General features: G+C 42.9%; 1 protein-coding gene across 8 annotated transcripts in view; it reads left to right on the top strand.

The window, feature by feature from the left end:
* The window catches only part of LOC110534019 (latent-transforming growth factor beta-binding protein 3), a 37,541-nt gene that overhangs the window by 3,087 nt on the left and 8,691 nt on the right, over window positions 1-25,763 (top strand). For 6 of the 8 annotated variants that reach the window (XM_021618647.2, XM_021618644.2, XM_021618646.2 and 3 more), the window contains exons 2-18: window positions 13,388-13,669; window positions 13,973-14,136; window positions 14,261-14,366; window positions 17,591-17,680; window positions 17,855-17,971; window positions 18,424-18,585; window positions 18,731-18,868; window positions 19,382-19,395; window positions 20,054-20,123; window positions 20,269-20,355; window positions 20,502-20,630; window positions 22,944-23,075; window positions 23,176-23,304; window positions 23,428-23,547; window positions 24,045-24,167; window positions 24,671-24,793; window positions 25,363-25,482. In XM_021618647.2, the coding sequence (XP_021474322.1) occupies window positions 13,388-13,669; window positions 13,973-14,136; window positions 14,261-14,366; window positions 17,591-17,680; window positions 17,855-17,971; window positions 18,424-18,585; window positions 18,731-18,868; window positions 19,382-19,395; window positions 20,054-20,123; window positions 20,269-20,355; window positions 20,502-20,630; window positions 22,944-23,075; window positions 23,176-23,304; window positions 23,428-23,547; window positions 24,045-24,167; window positions 24,671-24,793; window positions 25,363-25,482 (2,106 nt within the window). The remainder of the gene's footprint in view (window positions 1-13,387; window positions 13,670-13,972; window positions 14,137-14,260; window positions 14,367-17,590; window positions 17,681-17,854; window positions 17,972-18,423; window positions 18,586-18,730; window positions 18,869-19,381; window positions 19,396-20,053; window positions 20,124-20,268; window positions 20,356-20,501; window positions 20,631-22,943; window positions 23,076-23,175; window positions 23,305-23,427; window positions 23,548-24,044; window positions 24,168-24,670; window positions 24,794-25,362; window positions 25,483-25,763) is intronic. The other 2 variants (XM_021618650.2, XM_021618645.2) reach the window with 1 other exon arrangement.

The raw sequence follows: 25,763 nt of genomic DNA, 5'->3' as shown, positions 1-25,763 counted from the left end.
TTGTGAAAGTTCCTACACCCCCCCACCCCCCCCCCCCCCCCCCCCCCCACCAGCCCTTCATCACAGAACTACAGTATATTACAGAACTACACCATATTACAGAACTACAGTATATCACAGAACTACAGCATATTACAGAACTACAGTATATCACAGAACTACAGTATATTACAGAACTACAGCATATTACAGAACTACAGTATATCACAGAACTACAGTATATTACAGAACTACAGTATATTACATAACTACAGTATATTACAGAACTACAGCATATTACAGAACTACAGTATATTACAGAACTACAGTATATCACAGAACTACAGCATATTACAGAACTACAGCATATTACAGAACTACAGTATATTACAGAACTACAGCATATTACAGAACTACAGCATATTACAGAACTACAGTATATTACAGAACTACAGCATATTACAGAACTACAGCATAGTACAGAACTACAGTATATTACAGAACTACAGCATATTACAGAACTACAGTATATCACAGAACTACAGCATATTACAGAACTACAGTATATCACAGAACTACAGTATATTACAGAACTACAGCATATTACAGAACTACAGCATATCACAGAACTACAGCATATTACAGAACTACAGTATATCACAGAACTACAGTATATTACAGAACTACAGTATATTACAGAACTACAGTATATTACAGAACTACAGCATATTACAACTACAGCATATTACAGAACTACAGTATATCACAGAACTACAGTATATTACAGAACTACAGTATATTACAGAACTACAGCATATTACAGAACTACAGCATATTACAGAACTACAGTATATTACAGAACTACAGTATATTACAGAACTACAGCATATTACAGAACTACAGCATATTACAGAACTACAGTATATTACAGAACTACAGCATATTACAGAACTACAGTATATTACAGAACTACAACATATTACAGAACTACAGTATATTACAGAACTACAGCATATTACAGAACTACAGCATAGTACAGAACTACAGTATATTACAGAACTACAGCATATTACAGAACTACAGTATATTACAGAACTACAGCATATTACAGAACTACAGCATATTACAGAACTACAGTATATTACAGAACTACAGCATATTACAGAACTACAGCATATTACAGAACTACAGTATATTACAGAACTACAGCATATTACAGAACTACAGCATATTACAGAACTACAGTATATTACAGAACTACAGTATATTACAGAACTACAGTATATTACAGAACTACAGCATATTACAGAACCACAGTATATTACAGAACTACAGCATATTACAGAACTACAGTATATTACAGAACTACAGCATATTACAGAACTACAGCATATTACAGAACTACAGCATATTTCAGAACTACAGTATATTACAGAACTACAGTATATTTCAGAACTACAGTATATTACAGAACTACAGTATATTACAGAACGACAGCATATTACAGAACTACAGTATATTACAGAACTACAGTATATTACAGAACTACAGTATATTTCAGAACTACAGCATATTACAGAACTACAGCATATTACAGAACTACAGTATATTACAGAACTACAGTATATTACAGAACTACAGTATATTACAGAACTACAGCATAGTACAGAACTACAGTATATTACAGAACTACAGCATATTCATAAATGACCTAATATGTTTTTGTCATGAGAAACTCTCTTCCTCTGCACTGTGAATGAACTTGCTCACCCTTTGATCACAAAACCATCAAAATGGCCCTCCTTACATACTCCAGTTGTAATTACAGTGCAACACAGGACTGTTCATTTAGTGTAATCTGAACATTTGGTCTGGAGAATCAAACTAGCGTACAAACGGCCCTGTGTCTGGTATTGTACGTACTGTAAGCTGCATTTAACCAGGCTTTAGTGCAGTTGTTTGGGTTTGTCTGGCAGGGGCTACAGAGTGCAACTTGAGCCAGTGTCAGCTTTTGGCAAACCAGAAGTGTGTGTGGACAGTCTACTCTATGGACATGTGGAATTTTCTCTCTAGCATGTTAAAATGGCCGCGGTCAGCGACAGCAATATTAACACTTTTCCGTATATGAGTGGCTGTGACGTCAGCACCACAGCAAGGCTGAGGCTTAGACTGAGCAGACATGCCAGAACCTTGCCGTGAAGCAGTTCACTTCCAAATGCAGTCATTTTCTGCCTAATGATTCAAGATTGCCTTTCTTAAAGTCTTCACAAGAGCAATGTTGTTAAAGCTGTTGTAGGATATTTTGAGAAAAGTAATAAATAATGCTTGGTGAGTTTCAGGGAAATCTACTGGGTCTCAGCGGGGTTTCCAGGTTGGCCTCACAGCTACTACATAGCTATTGCTATATATTACAGTAGGTACATTTCCATCCCGGATTTTTGTTGTTCAGTTGAAGATTTGGATTAGTATCTACTTGAACAGATTCTGACATGGAAACATAAACAGATATTTTGAAACAGGATTACATTTTTTTGTAATCTCTGCTAAATGAGAATTGACACAAACCAGTCAACCGCAACAGTGGTTTATTGTATAAATAAGCGACCTTTTTCCATGCTCATTCTGTGCTCATTCTCTTAATACTTCTACCATGCTACTGTCTGAAGTGTCATGTTCAGGACGTCCAGTGGTTTGGTCACTTCTCCTCTCGTCACCAGGTGATCTGAGGTGAGACTGGACGTTCCTCCTTAAGGGGAGGATTTATGCATAGACATAGAATCACAGCGACGTCTTAATTCCGTTCTGTGGATTCTATGTATCTGTCCCTGGTAAAGCAGGGCTGGCTACCCCCCTCCACCCTCAGCCCTCTGACAGACAGTGTGGGGAATCCAGCAGGGCTAGAGAGGGATTAGCTACTGCTACTGTTACTGATACACGTACTGTTCCAGGGACAAATCAGCTGAAAGACAGCTAGGTCACACAGACTCCTGTCTGCACTGGACGATGGCCTCTGGATTCACATGCTGTAGTATGTGAAAATAAACTAGAATGGGAGAGTTGCCAAATAAACCTAAACTTAAGCTTGCATTTCTCAGCATTATCTCTTGTCATGCTCAAATGACATATGAAAGACAAATCCTATATTCATATCAGAGATGGCATGTGCTGTATGTTGAGATACTGTTATCTGTTTAGTTTCCGGCAGGTTCTACAGATGAAAAGAGTCAGTCGGCAGTTGGTCATTGGATCAGGCAGGCATTGGTCTGTGTTGGGCTCCCGAGTAGCGCAGTGGTCTAAGGCACTGCTTGAGGTGTCACTACCAACACCCGGGTTCAAATCCAGGCTGTATCACAACGGGCTGTGATTGGGAGTCCCATAGGGTGGCGCACAATAGGCCCAGTGTTGTCCGAGTTTGGCTGGTGTAGGCCGCCAATGTAAATAAGAATTTGTTGTTAATGGACTTGCCTAGTTAAATAACGGTTATATACATAAAAAAAATATTTTAAAAAATGTTTTATTTATTTTTGTATGTCTCCTCATAGTCATAGAGGTTGAGCTGGGTTGTGCAGGTCAGACTGAAGCAGCACTCTGGATGTATGACTTAAGAGACTGGGAATGGGAATGTTGATAGACATTCCTCCCACCCCCCACCGTCCCTGCAGTATTTACCCACGGTAGTTCTGAGCCTGTTCCCCCAGTTTGACAGCACACAGCTCTGTTTGGGTGAGGGACGGAGGACACAGCCTTTCTTCTCCTCAAAGGTTGCTACCGCGCAGGCATTCCACCATTCAACCTCAGCAGACCGGCAGCAGCTGCTCTCCACCTCTTCTGGACCTGCTTCTGCTTCTCAGTCACTCTGTATCTGTCTGTATCCTAAACTGAACCTGCTGTCTCATTGAGCCCAGTCACTCTGTATCTCTATCTGTATCTGGGACTCAGGTTTCCTCCAACTTTCATATGCAGGGAAGTGGTGGACCCTCTAACCTCAGCAACATTCCCATCCTTACTGTTGAGGCTGAGCTGACTTCTGTCTCTCTAGAATGGCCTATGTCACTCCCCCTGTGTTCAGTTCCCGATGGACTTCTACCTCCATCCTACTGCAGCACATCTGGCTCATGTCTATCTATCCGTGACTCAGGACGGAGGTCATGTGAGAATGTGAAATGACCAATGTGATCATGCACAAAATATGAGTTTAATGGGTCATTCAAACCCAATCATTATTGCAGGGATTTATTTGGGGTTTCCCTGGGTATTGGTCAGAGGTGCAGGTCAGACGAGAATGAAAGGTAAAAGAGAAGTCAGAAAAACAAGCCGAACTGGAGCTGCCCAGGGCTTGCTGTCCCTGTTTAGAGACACACTTTAGTTTCCCTCTAAGAGTCCTTCCCCACACTCACTCACTTCCTCCTCTGATGCCAAGTTATGGGTGCTGTAGTAAACATGGGCAACCCAGAAACCTGCACCACTCCACAGTGTGCCGCAGGCTTGGCTTTGCCCAGAGGTGAGTCTAAGCAGAGCTTTACTCACACACACACTCTCTGTCAGTCTCTCCCAAGGCCATAGAGAGGGGGATTCACACTTTGTGTGTGTGTGTATGTGTGTATGTTTGGTGACATGTCATCAGCCTTCCCTCAAGGCTGTGTTGTAATGTTTCTGCGTGCATGGTTTAGGCTGCTCTCGTACGGAGGGCAAATATCTCAGGTTATTTAAGGTCACAGGCAATGTAGATCGACAGTCCAGTTTATTTGGGGATCTTAAACTGGGATTTTGAATGGAATCCGATTCCTCCTCTCAGGGCTATTCCTGTCCTGTCACTGGCTCTATTCAAGTCAACACTTCGGTGCAGGTTGAGAAGAAGAAAAAACAGTGCGAGGCAAATTGTTTTTGGCAGCTGAAGCTCCATAAACAAAACACCAATTAGAGGTCATTTTTGAAAGTGATGAGGGAACACAGTGTGTGTGTCAGGAAGGAGGCCGTCTCACATTTGAGGCTAATATCGGAGGAGCTAGCCTGGCTTGCCATGTTTAACACGCTTTCCTCCCATTTGCTTAGGGTGGGGGAGAAAGGGAGCAGTTATTTAAAGCTGGCTAGTGGAATGTGAGCACTGTGAGACTGTGTAACTGCACCCCCCGACCAGATCTCTGGAGCCGCACAGCCATTAGCCAAGGTAAATACAGAATAACAGTGCTGCTGCCAGGACAGTTGGTGAAGGCCCTGAGATGCCCTGAGCCACTACAGACCCATACCTCCCCTGAGGGGTGTGCCATCGCATCGTCACCGGGCCTGGGCAGATAGCTCACATCAGCTCTGCTGGGTGTACTGTCAGCGTTCCTCTCTCTACCTGGCCTGCTGATACAGTGTATGCTACAGGACAGATTAGACCAGTGATTACATGACATCACTTACCCAAAGCTGGTGCCAACATTATGTCTCTCTCTCTCTCTCTCTCTCTCTCTCTCTCTCTCTCTCTCTCTCTCTCTCTCTCTCTCTCTCTCTCTCTCTCTCTCTCTCTCTCTCTCTCTCTCTCTCTCTCTCTCTCTCTCTCTCTCTCTCTCTCTCTCTCTCTCTCTCTCTCTCTCTCTCTCTCTCTCTCTCTCTCTCTCTCTCTCTCTCTCTCTCTCTCTCTCTCTCTCTCTCTCTCTCTCTCTCTCTCTCTCTCTCTCTCTCTCTCTCTCCGCAGACGTTAAATAGCTCTGGTGCAGGGGGTTGCCAGGTTACACTGGGTTCATGCCTACCTCTGGCCTTAGAAACAACCTCACATACCTCCATGACATGTCATAATATGCCCATTGAGCAGGGATTGGAGTGATGGGTTTGGGCAATTATACATAATCAGACAGACAGACAGTGCAATATTGTAGTCTCACACCAGATGAATGCTAATGATATGTCATGTTAGAAGTGATCTGCGTAGATATTGTTTATTTTTACATCAAAATAAGCATTCTAGATAATTTTGCTTTACAAAAAGAAAGGGGGTGGGGTTAATGAAGTGGACTAAAATGAAAGTTGAGAAAACCCCGGCGAGGGTGGTCTTATTCAGGCAAGATTTCTGCTCGATCATTTTGTGCCAGTCGACTGTTAAAGACAGCAGTCATTTAGCGACTGCAAATGTTCTATGTGTGTTGAGCGTTGGAACAGGCACTGTTTGGAGGGCTGCATCCCTCCTTGCCAAGCGATCTGGGGTGGATGCAGGGGGTTGAGGGGATGCAGGGGTACATTATGAGTATCTCGAGCCTGTTCAGTAAGCAGAGGCCCTTACTCCCAGGCGGCCTGCTAGTCGGCAGGAGGACGCAGAGGAGACTTTCTCAGGCCTGTGTTTTTAAAAAGCCAGTGATTATGTCATTTACCCTGGGCTATGGGCATGGCTACAGAAGTCTGGCCCAGTCCATAGTCCACTCTGTGTATGTGGTATGCGGTCTCACAGCGCCAGTTTAAAGCAGGCATATTTGGGGATGTGGTTTCTTGCTTTTTCTACTGACCGTGAAGGCAAGAGCGTCATAACACGCAGTGCCTCCCATTATTGTAATCATGCCCTTTTAATAGTGGTAGTAGTGGTAGTGGTGGTGATTGTTATTGTGGTGTGATGTTGTTTTTGTCATTGTCCTTTTGATGGTATTTTTTTGTGGGAATGAAGAGAAGAAAATGGATTGATTTTGACTTGGGTTGTGTAGCTTACCGGCTTACGGTAACAACAGTATAATACTGTAATACTAGCCTAATACTGTAATAGTAATACCGAAGGGAAAAAATGTACTTAATATCATTTTCTGATGGTTTGGCAAAAACTCCCTCCTCTATAACGCCATACTTTTTAAGGCATATAATCATAATCTCATGATCACTTTAAATATTTGTTAAACCATGAGAAGCTGGCAGGCCATCACTGACCCACTGACATATTCAGAATGATCTTCTAAGAAATGTAAGATATCATACGAGCAGCTCACTGTACGTAGACCAGCAGCTCACTGTACGTAGACCAGCAGCTCACTGTACGTAGACCAGCAGCTCACTGTACGTAGACCAGCAGCTCACTGTACGTAGACCAGCTGTTGAACTGGAGCGTTAAACTATAACTTGATCATTTTGAGCGGGGAATATTTGAGTTGGGAGGGAGAGGCTGTGGTTGGACGGGAGGCTGTAGACGGAGGTAACCAGGCTGCTGCCTCATCATCTCTAGACAGACAGAAGTGGGTGGGTGGCCACAGTCAGAGCAAAACCCCAGGGGCACGCAGAGGGCGCCCCTGAAACACACACACACACCCTCCCCCACCTCCCTCTGCACACAGTGCACAGACAGGCAGGAGATTCCCCCTATTAAAGTTACTGTTGAGGTCTGGGGGAGGTATGAGTCTTGCTGCTTTTCGATGTGTTGTGTGAACTGTGATGCAGTGATAGTCGAGAGCTCCGAGTTGTCGTCTCTTCAGCTAGGTTCGATTTGAACAGGGACTTAGTTGAACCTATTGTTGCTCCCGGGGCTTTGGAATACTGAAAAGGAAATAGAATGGTCCTTGTTCAACCTGAAGTGTAGAAACGAGAGTCTAGGTTTGGCATTGGACACGGGTCAGATCATTGCAGTCTTGAGTTAGTAAGGCCTATTGTTGAAATATTATCCTTGGATTAACCTCTTCCACCCTGTCGCTCTCAAACGTGGGTGGTTGTAATGAAACCTAGCAGCCAGTAGTTGGTCTGAAATAATAACATAATTCAACATTTCAAAGTGTGTGTGTTGGTGTGTCAGACTTTCTGTATATGTATAGCATGGTTTGTATAGCTCTGTGTTTGTGTGCCAAATCTCTGGTAATGTGTCAGTGTGTGTAAAGAACATGTGTGTATAGTTGTCTCAGCTTGCCCACGCTACAGTTGAAGAATGACAAGTATGTATTTCTGAAAAGAAAGTCCCTCTGCATCTGAAGAAAAAAATAACAGATTCATTTGGATCCCTCTGATGCTTTTTCCATTGCACTTTCTCTATTCTACTTCTCTTTCTTTCTCTCGCTCTTTCTTACACACTCTACCCCTCTCTCCACTCCTCCCTCCCTCTCCTCTTCTCTCTCGTGCTCTCTCGCCCCCCCCCCCCCACTCTCTCTTTCTCTCCCTATCCATCTTTCTTTCTCTCTCTCTGTTTTTGTATTGCCTCCCTTGGCCTGTCTATCTCCTACACACTGTCAGTTTCAGTCAAAATCTACTTTTTCAGTGGAGACCCCATTTTTTTCTGCTGGAATTTCTGGGGACACCATTTTTTTATGTATATATATATTTAGTGCATTCGGAAAGTATGCAGACCCCTTGACTTTTTCCAAATTGTATTATTTTATTATTATTGCAGACCCCTTAACTTTTTCCAAATTGTATTATTTTATTATTATTGCAGACCCCTTAACTTTTTCCAAATTGTATTATTTTATTATTATTGCAGACCCCTTAACTTTTTCCAAATGTTATTACGTTCCAGCCTTATGGATTAAATTATGGATTAAATTGATTAAATAGTCCCCCCCCCCCCCCTCATCAATCTACACACAATACCCCATAATGACAAAGCAAAAACTGGTTTTTAGAAATGTTTGAAAATGTATCAAATAAAATAAACTGAAATATCACATTTACATAAGTATTCAGACCTTTTACTCAGCACTTTGTTAAAGCACCTTTGCCAGCGATTACAGCCACAAGTTTTCTTGGGTATGACACTATAAGCTTGGCACACCTGTATTTGGGGAGTTTCTCCCATTCTTCTCTGCAGATCCTCCCAAGCTGTCAGGTTGGATGTTTCTCATGGTCTGAGAGTCCTTTAGGTGCCAAGCAGGCTATCATGTGCCTTTTACTGAGGAGTGGCTTCCGTCTGGCCCCTCTAACATAAAGGTCTGATTGGTGGAGTGCTGCAGAGATGGTTGTCCTTCTGGAAGGTTCTCTCATCTCCGCAGAGGAACTCTGGATCTCTGTCAGAGTGACCATTGGGTTCTTGGTCACCTGCCTGACCAAGGCCCTTCTCCGATTGCTCAGTTTTGCCAGACGGCCAGCTCTAGGAAGAGTCTTGGTGGTTCCAAACTTCTTCCATTTAATGATGGAGGCCACTTCTTGAGGATCTTCAATGCTGCAGAAATGTTTTGGTACCCTTCCCCAGATCTGTGCCTCAACACAATCCTGTCTCTGAGCTCTACGGACAATTCCTGATTTTTGCTCTGACATGCAATTTCAACTGCAATTTCAATTTATGTAAGCTGGTGTGTGCCTTTCCAAATCATGTCCAATCAATTGAATTTACCACAGGTGGACCCAAGTTGTAGAAACATCTCTGAATACTTTCCGAATACACAGTATATAAACAACCATTTTGGAGACCCCACCGCAATTACCCTGATTTTGAATTCCACTGGTCTAAATCATGGCATTATGAGGAACGAGCTCTTACTCCTCACATAAAACACTATGCCGAGAAGAGCTTTAAAGCCAACATTTGTTCCTTTCTTCCTCCCTCTCTCCCCTGCTCTTTTCTCTCTTTCGGTTCCAGCACATGCCGGATAGGAAAAAGATTTCCACTTTGACTACGGTTTGGAACACATCTGACCCAATTTTGAGTATGAAATCTATTTCCTAAGACATGCCAATAAAATTGTATAATGTGAAAGTGAGATGTGAGCATAATTACATTTTGGGCGTCAGTATTAATGGTGGTGACTAAGAATTGATATCCATATTGGGATCACGGCTTCCATAGAAGTGCTTTATAGTATATCGCACTGTATAATAAAGCCTAGATAGCACCAAGCATTTGTTGGAATGATTCTATAGTTGGGTGGCTTTAGTGTTTCAGATGATCTATTCTAGGCCATTCTGACAGCCTGCTACCCACTCAACAGAGTGGGAGAATTTCCCATCTGCAGACTTTTGTGCCCAGTCGGGTTTCATAATTCAAGGATGCAGTGGAACACATATTATCATGACTGGATCATAACAGTCCCACGATCACCTCACTCACTCAAGCACAGTCTGCAGAAAGCATTAGTCCATGTGCATTTACACCCAGGTCTCTCAAACTGCCCTGTCCTGGGTTTAGATGGGGGAAGCAGATGTGGAAGAGAGTCGAGTTTAAATCCCTCCTATTGACTGTGAGAGGAGCAGTCTGAGAACTGGCTGCCTGGCCCAGTCAGCGTGGTGTAGTCGAATTAGTGGACTTGGAGGGCCACCCTCTCTAATTCACAAGATATGTGTTTAGCCTGTCATGCTAAGCACCAGTACTCCACCCAACTAGCTAATCTGTGGGGAAGGGATGAACGTTGTAAATGCAAGCACACAGCAAGAGGTGTGCTATAAATGGCAGACAGCTATGTGCTGTCGTCTCTGTTGTGAAGCCCCATGCTGGGGTTAATTCGAAACATCAAAAGAAAGGCTCATTCACCAGATTTTATTTTAAACACAGCTTATGTACAGTCTGCTTCAAGGCATGTGTGCAACATGTTCATGGAGACAAAGGTATCATTTTGACTAACTTTACCTAAGGGCTGTGTTATTTTCTTCTCCATAGAACCCCGTCCTGTTGTTGGCCACGGAGTGTGTGTGTGTGTGTGTGTGTGAATGCAGTGAGCTCCAGTTCCCCGTCAGAGGGTCTGCTCTGCTCTCTCTGAGACTGCTTCTCTGCCAGACGGGCCCTCTCCCCAAGCCTTACCAGACTTTTCCTATGTTGTCTCTCCGGTCCCTGTGGGTTGAAGTTGTATAATCGGGTTTGGAAGGAGGCTACGCCCCTGTCTTTCTTTCTCCGTCTCTTTCTCTGTGTTCTCGTCCCAAATTCTCCATTCCCAACAGCTTTCTCCGCTTTCTCTCTCCGTCTTTCCAGCTTTCTCCACAGAGACAAAAGTCATCAGACACAATAGATGTCTGGAGAGCTGTGCACGGGGAAGGGAAGTCCTTCTCCACCTGGATTTGCTATACAGGTTTCCCCTTGCAATCTGTAAGCCTCACCATTAACCTGCTGCTGCGTGTAGCTGCCTGTTTTGGGTGTATGGTTAAAGACCACTGTCAAGTTTAATTATGGTGCAGGCAGTGCAGGCTGCGTCAGAACAGCTGAGCCTATCCCACTACACATTTAAACATAAGCTGCACAGCCTCGTGTCATTTCATTATGGCTGTGATTTCTCCGTTTGCTCTTTTCCTTGACTCTCATTGGTTTAAAGATGTCCCCGCTGTGTTTGAGGTGATCTAGTCCCGTCATTACACAGCGGCCTAGACTCCGAGGCAGTCCAGGCCTAATTGCTTCAGTGTGCGGAGCTCTGCTCCGCGGGGCGGGTAACACGAAGAGGCCTCTTCTCAACCACTGGGTGGGTCTCCATGTCAGTCCGACGTGCCGAGTCGTCTCTCTCTCGCTCTCTCTCTCTCTCTCTCTCTCTGTATCTCGCTCTCTCTCTTCCTGCCGTGGGACTCAACACTGCCGTGATACTGCTATGCTAGACTGCAGGGCAAGACATCCAAACCACTGAGCTTCAACTTCTGCTTCATTTCATGGCCCCATTATGGGACAGAGAAAGTACACAACATATTAGTCATTGATTATTATTGCGCACTTTGTTGTATGTCTATTGAACTATGTGTGTTATTACGGCATGTATTGCAGCATATTTTAGCACGGCATATCTTGAATTATGATTCCATTCTTTATGCTGAACGTCTCAGTCTGGTATGCACTCCTAGCTCCCAGATCTTGGCTCCCACTGTTCCATCTGATTCTCCTTTTTAGGGAGACAAGTGGCGACTATAAAAGTAAACACAAAGGGAAGCCTACAGAGCGGTATATACATGGCATGAAGCTCTTTCTTTAAGCAGAGCTCTTGTGGTTTAAAATATTTTCCAAATCCCAGTAAAAAGCCATCGTTTGTATCAGTGTTCTGCTCTGGATCTCTCTCCGTCCGTTAGGACATTCATACGGTAGTCACGTGCGATATCGCAGACAACACTGGCCTGATTTTGACGAAACTCGGGTGAATGATGTGTCTTGCCATAGAGGTCCGGCATTTACAAAAATACACTGATTGGTCAGATGGTGGCGCTATAGTAAGAGATTGAAAATGCAAACTTTGAAAGGTCACGCCCCTCACCCCGTTTGACCTAAAGTCATGAAATTCGGTACATACTGTAGGTCCCTCTCCTCACAAGGACCACATCTGCCTAAGGGACCCATAAGGTCTGCCATGATGGATCTTCTGCCATTTTGAATATTGTGAAAAACACTTAAAATGCTACTCTTCTGGCATCGAATGACCAATCTGCACGGAACCTGCTACATGGCCTCTATGGACAAAGCTTTCTCAATGCAATATTTTCCAGAGTAGTACCTAAAACAATATGGCCTCTATTGACCAATAAACATTCACGTGGGTGTGGTCTGGCACATAAATGCATTTAAATCTAAATTTGGTACACATGCTGCAAGCACTGTCAAGACTCAACATATGCAAGAACGTTCATATCGACCACACATTGACATTATAATGGGCACATGTTTATATCTCTTGATTTGTTTGACTCAGAGTCCTGAGATTTGGCACACATGCTCAGGGATGTGAGTCTAGCTAATCCATGCAATATCTCAGACACCACTGGTCTGATTTAGACAAAAATGATGTGTGAATGGTGCGTCTTGATGCGTCTTGTCATAAAAATCCTTCATTTGGAAAATTACACTGATTGGCCCAAGGGAGGTGCTATAGTAATCAACTTTACATACATTAATTATACGTAACATGTCTGACACCACTGGTCCTATTTATTATTTTTGATCCTATTTTTCTCCCCAATTCCGTGATATACAATTACGATCTCGTGCCATCGCCGAGATTCCCCAATGGGCTCGGGATAGGCAAAGGTTGTGTCATGCGTCCTTTGAAACATGACACGCCAAACCGCACTTCTTAACACCCGGCCACTTAACCCGGAAGCCAGCCGCACCGACGTGTGGGAGGAAACACTGTCCAACTGACGACCGAAGTCAGCCTGCAGGCGCCCGGCCCACCACAAGGAGTCGCTAGAGCGCGATGAGCCAAGTAAAGCCCGTCCCGGCCAAACCCTCCCAGAACCCGGACGACGCTGGGACAATTGTGCGCCACCCTCACTGGTCCGATTTTTACGAAACTCGGGTGAATGATGCGTCTTGCCATAGAGATCTGGGATTTACAAAATTGTCCCAAGGGGGCGCTCCATCATTTGTGGGGGATGACATGTTTATTTTCTACAGGAACTATGGTCCTGCTATTATAAAATCCCAACTGTTCTCTGTTTAAAATAATGTTCCAAATGAAAAAAAGCACAACATTACATTATGTTGATGATGTTCACCATGTGTACATGTTTTTCCTCTCCTCATGTCTTGGTGATGTGTTTTACACCTCTTTCTCTCTCCCCGTCTCTTTAGTTGTGTGTCCACTGACCTGCATGAATGGAGGGGTGTGCAGCTCGCGGACCCACTGCCTGTGTCCGCCAGGTTTTACTGGTCGCCTGTGCCAGTTCCCGCTCCGGCAGATGCCTGAGGCCCAGGCGGCGCGGGGCAACAAGCAACCAGTCTACACGCTGTCAGTTGTGCCAGACGGCCAGAGCCAGGGCGAGCAGGCGGCCATGGGGCGACCACAGCTGACACAGACCCACTCTGTGTTCACCCTTCCCCTGGCACAGGGGGCAGGCCACCACTCATCAGAAGGTACCCATCATGGCAAACTGTGGGCACTGAAACCACAGTCATATTGCTGTATTTATCAATACCTGTGCCCATATAGCAGTTTATTTTGGGTGGCATGGTAAAGAACTGTAATCATATTCATGTAATCTCCCATGTGTTTGTCTCTCCCTGTCTTTCTTGGCGTCTCCCTCCTCTCTGCTACTCCCTCTCTGTCTCTCACTCACGGCACTCTTTCTCTCTCTCTCTCTCTCTCTCTCTCTCTCTCTCTCTCTCTCTCTCTCTCTCTCTCTCCCTCCCTCTCACTCTATCGTTCTCTCTTTTCAGTGCAGTTCAATGTCCGTGTCCACCATGCACACGACACATCTGTTGTCATCCATCCTCTCGACCAATCGGATTCAAAGCCCCCTCATAAAACCGTGACACGCTTGACCCCTCAGACTCACAAACCCAGGGGGCGGTGCTTCCAGGAGACCACGCCCAAACAAGCTGTGAGTTACACCACCCATCAACATAGTGATTGTCACTTTACATACAATAAGTGTATTATGGTTTTTCAAACGCCATTGTGTGCATTTCCCTCTTTCCTTCTCTCTCTCACGCCATGTGCTTCAGTGTAGCAGTACCCCTCTCCCTGTACTGACCAATCAGGAGGACTGCTGTGGAAGTGTCGGGAACTCCTGGGGACAAAACAAATGTTATAAATGTCCCAAGCTACCATGTGAGTAACAAATGCCTCAGAATGGAATTATTGACTTGCTTAAGTGTAAGTGTGTGTCCTTTCTAGACTACTGGTGATCTGCCATTCTTTCATTTGTGACCTTCTATCCTACATCTCTAACTGCATATCTGTCATGTATAGTAATTATTATCTGACGTGTATTGTGATTATTATCTGTCATGTATAGTGATTATTATCTGTCATGTATAGTGATTATTATCTGTCATGTATAGTGATTATTATCTGTCATGTATAGTGATTATTATCTGTCGTGTATTGTGATTATTATCTGTCGTGTATAGTGATTATCTGTCATGTATAGTGATTATTATCTGTCATGTAAAGTGATTATTATCTGTCGTGTATTGTGATTATTATCTGTCATGTATGGTGATTATTATCTGTCATGTATTGTGATTATTATCTGTCATGTATAGTGATTATTATCTGTCATTTATAGGGATTATTATCTGTCATGTATAGTGATTATTATCTGTCATGTATAGTGATTATTATCTGTCATGTATAGTGATTATTATCTGTCGTGTATTGTGATTATTATCTGTCATGTATAGTGATTATCTGTCGTGTATTGTGATTATTATCTGTCATGTATTGTGATTATCTGTCGTGTATTGTGATTATTATCTGTCATGTATAGTGATTATTATCTGTCATGTATGGTGATTATTATCTGTCATGTATTGTGATTATTATCTGTCATGTATAGTGATTATTATCTGTCATTTATAGGGATTATTATCTGTCATGTATAGTGATTATTATCTGTCATGTATAGTGATTATTATCTGTCATGTATAGTGATTATTATCTGTCGTGTATTGTGATTATTATCTGTCATGTATAGTGATTATCTGTCGTGTATTGTGATTATTATCTGTCATGTATAGTGATTATTATCTGTCATGTATAGTGATTATTATCTGTCGTGTATTGTGATTATTATCTGTCGTGTATAGTGATTATTATCTGTCGTGTATAGTGATTATTATCTGTCATGTATAGTGATTATCTGTCGTGTATTGTGATTATTATCTGACGTGTATTGTGATTATTATCTGTCATGTATAGTGATTATCTGTCATGTATAGTGATTATTATCTGTCATGTGTAGGGATTATTATCTGTCATGTATAGTGATTATTATCTGTCGTGTATTGTGATTATTATCTGACGTGTATTGTGATTATTATCTGTCATGTATAGTGATTATTATCTGTCATGTATAGTGATTATTATCTGTCGTGTATAGTGATTATTATCTGTCGTGTATTGTGATTATTATCTGTCGTGTATAGTGATTATCGTCATGCATAGTGATTATCTGTCATGTATAGTGATTATCTGTCGTGTATAGTGATTATTATCTGTCGTGTATAGTGATTATCTGTCATGTAATAGTGATTATCTGTCATGTATAGTGATTATTATCTGTCGTGTATAGTGATTATTATCTGTCATGTATAGTGATTATTATCTGTCGTGTATAGTGATTATTATCTGTCATGTATAGTGATTATTATCTGTCGTGTATTGTGATTATTATCTGTCATGTATAGTGATTATCTGTCATGTATAGCGATTATCTGTCATGTATAGTGATTATTATCTGTCAGGTGTGAAAACTGAGCTTCCATTGTTTATAATCTAACTCCTTGGCAGATGTCCATCTGATCTCGATCTCTGCTGTTATACGCATTAAGTCATTTGTTTATGGAGCCAAAAACACCAAGCGTCCACGCCAATAATTCATTCCCAGCTTATGAAATAATGAGCCTGCATTAACGCAAGTCATTTGTGTATGTCTATGTTTGTATAAGTGTGTACGCATGTGTGTCTGTGTGTGTGTGTGTGTGTGTCTGTGTGCAAGTGAGTGAGAGAGAGTGAGAGAGAAAAGAACTCTGCAGTGTCTTCCCATGTGCCAGGCCAGTGGAATACTGTCATCGAATTGCCGAAAATGGAATTTCAAGCTGCGCTCCATGAAAATCTTGGCCAACTTACCTTTTTCCATTTTTCTATTACTCCATTCCTCAGTTGTGAGTCAGACAAAGAAACCTTTGTAAGAAAAGGATAGTTATGGTTCATCTTTAAACTTGGGACAGCAGGATCCCTGTCTGGCATGCTTCTCGCCTCTTTTCTAGTAACGTTGAAGGAACGTTCTATTGTTTTCATGAGACATGTCTTCTGCGAATGAACAGACGAAAGCAACAAGTGGAAAATATGATTCTGGGCTTTTCTTGGGAAGCATGAACTTTTTTAAAAGTTGTACTTTTCTTCCATCTATTTTTGAAAGGTATTTTGGAACGCGATGCTCCCACAGTTTCCCACAAAAGCATTCTTACAATTTTTCTGCCTGGAGGAAAAATCACTCATAGACCACTATTTTTTCTATCATCATTTGATTCCTTCTGTTGAATCTCTCTTTCCCCCAGATGAAGAGGAGTTTCACTTGGTCGCTCACCCCTCTTTTATTTTATTTCCCCTCTCTTAGTACTTCCTGGTTCATACTCATGCTTGGATACCTGTAATCTCTCAAACCCAGGCTCTGATCAAACGTGTCTCATCTATACACACATCTCTGTCCCATGGAATCACACACATTTACTGTCTCGCTGCCTATGCTGACAGTGTGTTCAGACTGAACAAGGAACAGCTAAATGAGCTACTTAGTCCAGGGCAGCAGGTAGCCTAGCAGTTAAGAGTGTTGGGCCAGTAGCCAAAGGGTCGCTGGTTTGAATCCTTGAGATGGTAAAGTGGGGAAAAAAAATCTGATATTCTGCCCTTGAGCAAGGCAGATAACCCCCAACAACAACTGCTCACCGGTTGCCGACGACTTGGATGTCGATAAAGGCAACCCCCCGCACCTCTCTGATTCAGAGGGGCTGAGTTAATGCGGAACACACATTTTTGGTTGAATAGAGTCAGTTGTGCAACTGACTAGGTATTCCCTTTCACTAGTGTATGACTAACTGGAAGCAATGATCACAGACGCTACTGCTATTAGAAACAGAATAGGATAATTCTGGCGTAGGCCTGATCCATTACTTAATGGTTTAGTTTAGGCCTGTCTTTCTTCTCAGATTCTCAGACATTTTATGAGACATTATTCTATTTTCGTTGATGAGCTGTGTGTAGTCTCCCCTTCCTCTCTCATTCTTCCATTCTCTCCCCTTTTCACCCCCCCTTCTCTGCCTTACCCTCAGATCCTGGGGTGAAGCTGCAGACCATCATAGAAGACTATGGTTCCACCTGCCCTCAGGGCTATAAGAGACTCAACAGCACCCACTGTCAAGGTAGCATGAACATACTGCCTCTCACAAGTTTCACCACATTTTGTTTGGTACGCATTTGGTATGCCCGGTATGAGTGTAAATCTTTGCCCATTTGCTTCACTGATGTGAGGAGAAAAAAAGCCACTCCTCACGTTCTCTCTGTCCCCCACTCTTTCTTTGTCTCTCACCCTTAAGACATCAACGAGTGCACCATGCATGGGGTGTGTCAGAACGGAGAATGCCTGAACACCCAGGGTAGTTTCCTGTGTGCCTGTAAGCCTGGCTTCACCCTGGACAGGACCAGATGTGTGGGTGAGACTCAGAACCTCCTCCAGGCAGACCTGCTCTCCACACAACTCTGCATTCACTCAGCACAGCCATATCGCTTTCAGTAGCAGCAGCACTATACACTATACATCCTCTCCTCACATGTATATGAAGATGAATTGTTGTGGGGTTTTCATTTGTTGGCAGTGGAGAGGTCAAGAGGTGACCTCAGCGCCTGATAGGTAGATGAGCTGAATATGTTTCACATCCACAAAGCTGACACCAAAGCTAGCCTTTTCTGTCCCAATAGTTAGTCCAGTATTTTCACAGATCCCTTATGTCCGTTATTTAAAATGCCACATCTGAAATAACCAAAATGTCATATGATTTTCCCTCCACGAAACGGCACTACCCTTAGTGACCTCTTCTGTAAGCCTAATGTCCTAACTCCAACCTCTGTTGTGTTTTGCTCTCTTCTGATTGGTCCTGGCTGTCAGAGTCTCCGTCTCCGGTGGAGCAGGGCCAGTGTTTCCTCATAGTAACAGAGGCGGGTCGCTGTGAGCACGCCCTACCCACGTCCCTGTCCCAGGAGATGTGCTGCTGCACCGTGGGCAAGGCCTGGGGCTCCAACTGTGAGAGGTGTCCCCAAGACGGCACGGGTCAGTGGGATGCTGGAGTAGGAGACTGGAGCTCGGTTTCTAGTATTTCTGACAGGTCAGATGCTGTATGATTACAGGTCAGATGCTGAATCATCTCACCCCCTCTTGTTTTTCCACCTCCATTCCTCTCTCCCTGGTCCGTTAGCCTCCTTCAGTAAGATCTGTCCAGCAGGGAAGGGCTACTTCCTCCATAGTGTCCGGGAGACGGTGGCGTTCCCACCTCAGATTCACTCCAGCCTGGAGCAGGTTCCCCTCAAGCCTGACAAGAACCAGAAGAAAGACAGTGAGTCACTGTGGCTTCTCCCAGAAAGTAGACGAAGGGTGGACATGATTTACCTTTGTCCGCCTGCCGGCAGACGTGCTTCATTCTGGATTCACTTAGTCACTTAGAACAATGCTATTGCTAAGATTTTTTGAGAGTGCAGTCGGGCTATTGGGGATGCCTCCAAATTACTGGGACTTTAGAGGGCTTAGAAATATCATCAAATGTTATTTGTCACAACCTTACTGTGAAATGCTTACTTACAAGCCCTTAACCAGCAGTGCAATTTTAAGAAAATATTTACTAAATAAACTAAAGTTTAAAAAAGTGACACAATAACAAAAACAAGGCTATGCAGTATACAGTACACAGCGGGTACCAGTGCCAAGTCAATGTGCTGCGGTACAGGTTAGTCGAGGGAATTGAGGTAATATGTACATGTAGGGGTAAAGTGACTAAATTCATCATCTGTAAATGAAAATGGACAATTATTAATAATTTTGACCTGTTTTTCTCTGGGTTCTCTTTTTTCAGAAGTCAAGCACCCGGTAAGAAACTGTTTTTCTTTAGACATCATTCATTGTGTGAGAGACAGTGTGTTTGCAGCTCCTCTTAGACAGGCCTGTGTCTCTACAGTGGGGGGGGGGGAAAGTAGCTGTCATTATTGACTAAAAGTAAAGATACCTTAGTAGAAAATGAGTAAAATTCTACTTGAGTTAAAGTCTAAAAGTATTTGGTTTAAAATATACCTAAGTATCAAAAGTAAAAGTTTAAATCATTTAAAATTCCTTATATTAAGCAAACCAGATGGAACCATTTTCTTGTTTTTTTAATTTACGGAAAGCCACTGGCACACTCAACACTCAGACATCATTTAAAAATGAATAATGTGTATTTAGTGAGTCCGCCAGATCAGGGGCAGTAGGGATGACCAGGGATGTTCGCCTGACAACTGTGTGAATTTGACTGTTTTCCTGTCCTGCTAAGCATTCAACATGCAACGAGTACTTTTGGCTGTCAAGGAAAATGTATGGAGTAAAAAGTACAATATTTTCTTAAGGAATGTAGTCAAGTAAAAGTAAAGTAGTCAAAAATATAAATAGTGAAGTAAAGTACAGATACCCCCCAAAAACGACTTAAGTAGTACTTTAAAGTATTTTCACTCAAGTACTTTACACCACTGTGTCTCTGTGCCCTGTCCTGTAGGAGGAGCCTCCAGAGACGACCACACCCATGCAGCTGTCTCCCATCAGCACCCACGGCCCCCGCGTACCTGGTACTCCTCTCATTCCTTTATTCTTTATTTATTCCGAAAGTCCTATTAAGGTCAAGAGAGCCCCTTTTGTTAGGGAAACCTGTTGATATTCAGGTAGACATGGGGCCTTGATTGGGTCTGTCTGTTTCTCTGGTTGGTCCCAAAGTGATCATCACCAAGCCCACCCCTCCGCCCATCATCAGGTTGAACCCAGGCAGTGACCCCCTGGAGGTGGCACAGACGCAGGTCTCACGTGAGTTCCACTACACAGTCCAATCAAATCTAATATCAGCCTATCAACTCTCAGCCTATAGCTGCAATGTTGTTGTCTCCATGATGGGATGTACAGTACAGAGATCAACTGTCTTAGGTAGATTACTGTGTGCCTCCTCCCCACAGCAGAAACAGACGAGTGCAGGCTGAACAGGAACCTCTGTGGCCATGGGGAGTGTGTCAATGTGCACACTGGCTACAAATGTGAGTGCTATGCTGGCTACCGGCTCCACCCTCAGAGGAACGCCTGTGTGGGTAAGTCAAGGGACAGGACATGCGCATGTCCAAAGAGATGGGAGGGATTTACTGGGTAAAGATTTTGACCAGAGCCATGTCTGCACTCTGTATTCAAATAGTTAAATTGTGACCGACGGGCTCGATTCGGTCTTATGTAGTAAAATTGTGTTTTTTTACATTGGATAAAGTAGAGACTCAGAGCTAGATAATGGTATATCATACACTACAGTTGAAGAACAATGGGAAAGTACAGTACAAGTCAAAAGCTTGGACACACCTACACACCAGGGTTTTTCTTAATTTTTTACAATTTTCTACATTGTAGAATAATAGTGAAGACATCAGAACAATGAAATAACACATGGAATAATGTAGTAACCAAAAAAGTGTTAAACAAATCTAAATATATTTTATATTTGAGATTCTTCAAAGTAGCCACCCTTTGCCTTGATACTACATGATTCCACGTGTGTTATTTCATAGTTTTGATGTCTTCACTATTATTCTACAATGTAGAAAATAGTACAAAATAAAGAGAACACCTTGAATGAGTAGGTGTGTCCAAACTTTTGACTGGTACTGTAATTCTGCCTTGAAAGTTTATAAAATTGTAACCCCACGTTTTAATGTTTTGGTACATGTACTGGAGAGCTTTTCTTTGTCTACACCCATTCCGCATCGTTCACACCCTCTTAAGCCTTAGCACCACCCATCTCTTTAAGGATTCACATGCATGACATCAGCAGTCTGGTGGTTCAAAATAGCATAACTGGTGAATTTTAAATCCAATAAACCCATCCGTTTAAGTATATGTCAATCTAGCAAACCAGGCAACTAAAAGCAACGTTCTTACCAATGCGGTTTGTTTCTAGCTTGTTATCTAGCTGGCTAATGTTAAGTTAGCTGGCAAGCCAGTTCAAATAATGACCGCATCATATAGCTGACTATGTCTTAACTTTAGCTAATTTTTATTCATTATTACAGGGAAATTACACTCACAACAAGATCATATTTTACAGGGTAATGGCAAGCTAATTACAGAAAATAGTTTACAGTTGTGAGTGTGACAAAATAAAAGCATGGCATTCTACCAGAGAATTTTTGAACTTGGACACTGTCTTGTTGGCCTAACGTTATAGCCTAATTTGACTTTGGTGCAGGTCATGTTGTTCTTCGCATTACCATCTCTGATAAACACACACCATATCAAATACAATTCAAGTTTATTTGTCACATGCACAAGATACAGAATGTGTAAACAGTACAGTGGAATGGTACCTTGCATAGTGGAGTCTTTTGTTTAGACATGTAGCTAGCTAGCTAAACAATTAACCATAATCCCAACTCATAACGATTCTACCCTGCATGAATCTACAGGTAGCTAACCAACTAGATTCAATGTTAGCTAGCTAGCTAACATCAGGCTGTAACTAGCAATGCAAATGGCTCTGAGATACGAATAATATTACATATACGTAACATTAGCTAGCGAGTCAGACAGCTAACGTTAGCTAGCTAGCTAACAGTACTCATTAACTTGCAATGAAAATGACTTTCTGACTAAATTTGAAACTTATAATACCTGAAAATGTAGCTAGATACTCGTATACATGGATGGATGCTTCTCCCTCTCTGTTACGGATGCCATGGTTGCCCTTAGTTTGAAGATGTAATCTGGAGACAAGTGTTTTATACAACAGCCTTCCGTGTGTTCTCTTTTCGACTCCCTCCACATATTTGCAATCAAACGCCAGAATTTTCTCCATCTCCTTAGCTATCATACTCTGCTTCCACCGGGCATTCCACTGATTTCAAAACTATGTCCTCCAGAAAGAGGACAGCAAAAGTTTTGCCGTAATTCGTTATATCTTTGAAAAAAAAATGGGTTAGAAAGGATTGCCTCCACATACTGAGCAGCCCTTTGTTATAGACAAAAGCTTACTACATGGTAGACCAATCCAAACTCATCTCTCGGCATGTCCAGCCCATCCATAATCTCAGTAAATCATGGCTAGCGGGAAGGTTCCAGCCTTTTTCTGTGGCTAAACCAACTAGGCTTATAATTTAACAATTTTATTCATATTTACAGATGGCATACAAGTTTGTTATTAAGGCACATGAAAGTTCACATGTTCCAGAAGGCATTTCTGCCAATAAACACATTTTGATTCAAAATAAATGTTTACGTTCAAATGCCTCTCTTGTGAATTAGTGATGTGTGACATATGCCTAGTTTTAAGAAACGAGTCACAATTGAACTTGGGTGTTAATTCTCTAATGGAGTTGTAATCTCTGAATTCCCTAAACTTCTAAATTATCCCTCTCTGCCAGATGATGACGAATGTGACGCTGAGCCATGTGGCCACAGCAGAGGCATCTGCATCAACACAGAAGGCTCCTACCGCTGCCGCTGTCTCCATGGCTACAAGCTCCTGGTGTACCATGGGAAGCTACGGTGTATAGGTGAGTGGTGTGGTGTGGGTTCAATTGTTCAAATGCTATCTTTTAGTCATCACGTTGTCACTTGGGATTTTTCATGAGTGTGTTTTGATCTTATCTTTAGATGTGAATGAGTGCTCCAAGTTGGACATCTGTGGGCAGGGGGGTCAGTGTGTTAACCTGCCAGGGTCCTACAAGTGTGAGTGTCACAAAGGCTTCAGGAGCAAGTCACAACGCCAGCCAGCCTGTGAAGGTAAGAGCGGCATCTGCTGCCCTCATATTTCTTTGTGTGTGCAATGTATATGTATGTGTGTCCGCATTGGTTTGTTAACGTTTATGGGTGTCTGTGTTTGTCTCATCTCTTCTAATGTCTCAGATATAAATGAGTGTCTGGACCCCAACAGTTGTCCCAATGACCAGTGTGAGAACACACCAGGCTCCTATGAGTGTGTTCCCTGCTTACCTGGTCACCAGGCCCAGGGTGGGGTCTGCTACGGTGAGACCCAATAACTTCATGTATGCATACTAAAGAGAACGCACACCAATCAACTCTTTTCATTACCTATAACTGTCTATCTTGCTGTTGTTATACCTTTTCTAACTTGAGCCATTATGTTTGCTGATGTGTTGCCCTCTAGTGGCCAATCCACCATATTTGGCTTTACTAAAGAGGATAGTCTAATGGCAACAGGGAAAGCAAGTCAAATCAGCAATTCGAATATTGAATCTGTACATTCAATATGTTGATCTTCCCCAGTTAGTTTTGTCTGAACCATGACATTGAAGGAATTCACTATTCAGAGCTGTGTGTGATGTAGAGAATGGATTTGATCAGTCATAGTCAATAAATCAGCCATAGGGAGCCTGTCCCAGACACACAGGGCCAGCAGGCAGGATGCCAACAGGCACTGGGCCAGTCCAGAGCTGGTATTCCTCTGTATGACTGATTGTTTCCACCCCTACCCCCCTGCAACCCCTCCACCTCTCCACTAGATGTCAATGAGTGCCAGAAACGCGGGGTGTGTCCCAACGGGCGCTGTGAGAACCTCCCAGGAACCTACCGCTGCCTCTGTGACGAGGGCTTCCTCCCAGCCGCAGGCAGCAAAGGCTGCAGAGGTCAGTGCACTGATTCATGTTAAATATAATATCTCTTAATGCTGCACAGGCACTATTTTATACCTGCAGTGCTGTTGTGGTTACCAGTATTTCTGCACAATATTGAAAAAAGAGAACTAGGTAGCATAGCAGTTGGAGAGGCGAGCCAGCAACCAGACGGTTGCCAGTTCGATATCCGGGAATGACGGGAAAGATCTGTCGGGAAGTGAGCTCGCAACCGGAGGGTTGCTGGTATCAAATCCTAGATGCAATTTCCTGCCGTTGTGCCATTGAACAAGGCACTTAACTCCAACAGCTCCTCGGGCTCCCCTGCACCTCTCCCAAACCTGTATATGTACTGTATGTGAATGCATGTGTGTCTTTCGGATGGGTTGGGTGAAAAGCGGAAGTCAAATTTCAGTTGGACCTTGTGTGCAATTGACCAGTAACGTGATCTTATTATCTGAATGGGGATATGGGTTCTATTGACAGGCTGCATGTGTCTCCTCCTCTCTCCCCTCCAGACATTGACGAGTGTGAGGATGACAGACTGTGTGCCAACGGGCGCTGTGTCAACACAGAAGGCTCCTTCCAGTGCCAGTGCTACCCAGGATACCAGCGTACTCAGGAGGGCAGCCATTGTGAAGGCAGGAGCTACTTGTTATTACTTGTTATTACTCACTACAGCTTCATGGAAATGTTATCAACATTATTACACTACCAGTGAAGTATAAGTAATATGCTCACTGCACAGGCAGCGCGTGAGTTTGCAGAAGCTATTTGTTTACCATGAACCTTTAACCTTTATGATAATGCTTTGCATGCGTCTATCATCACATTTGCAGACGAAAGCAAGATATTCCTAGTGTGATAAGTACATAGATTGGGTAGTCATAAGTAAGGTTAGGTTATTAATATAACTCAATCGTATAACCCTCCCAAATTGCGGGCTTCCTGACTATAGGCTATGCCCTTGTGATTTCAAACATTTTAAAGAAACAAATCCTCTTTGGCTAAATCATACTCTCTGGTGTAGTATTTTGAATGGTTTTATTTATTTCTGTATGGACAGGAGTAATGATATATTTTTGGCTAATTTAATTACATTTACTTTAAGGGGAGCTTTGCCGATTGGATATGCCGCCTATGGTCCACTGTATAGAGCTGGTGATCAAACACATGGCCGCTGTTTGATTGTCGTCTTTTCCTGCTTCAGATATAAATGAATGTGAGCGTCCCTCTAACTGCCAGAGGGGGCGCTGTATCAACAGCATGGGATCCTACCGCTGTGAATGTCAGAAGGGTTACATGCTGGTCGGAGGTCGGAGGTGCCAAGGTCAGTCCGTCTCCACCCTCTCCATTAGTTTCAGGGAGATAAAGTAGCAGTCAAAAGTTTGGACACCTACTCATTCAAGGGTTTTCTTCTTTTTTTTAAACTATTTTCTACATTGTAGAATAATAGTGAAGATGTCAAAACTGTGAAATAACACATATGGAATCATGTAGTAACCAAAAAAGTGTTAATCAAATCAAAATAGATTTTAGATTTTAGATTCTTCAAAGTAGCCACCTTTTGCCTTGATGACAGCTTTGCACACTCTTGGTATTCTCTCAACC

This window comes from Oncorhynchus mykiss, chromosome 10 (genome assembly GCF_013265735.2).
Source record: "Oncorhynchus mykiss isolate Arlee chromosome 10, USDA_OmykA_1.1, whole genome shotgun sequence".
Lineage (NCBI taxonomy): Eukaryota > Metazoa > Chordata > Actinopteri > Salmoniformes > Salmonidae > Oncorhynchus > Oncorhynchus mykiss.
This window is presented reverse-complemented; position numbering and strand designations above follow the sequence as displayed.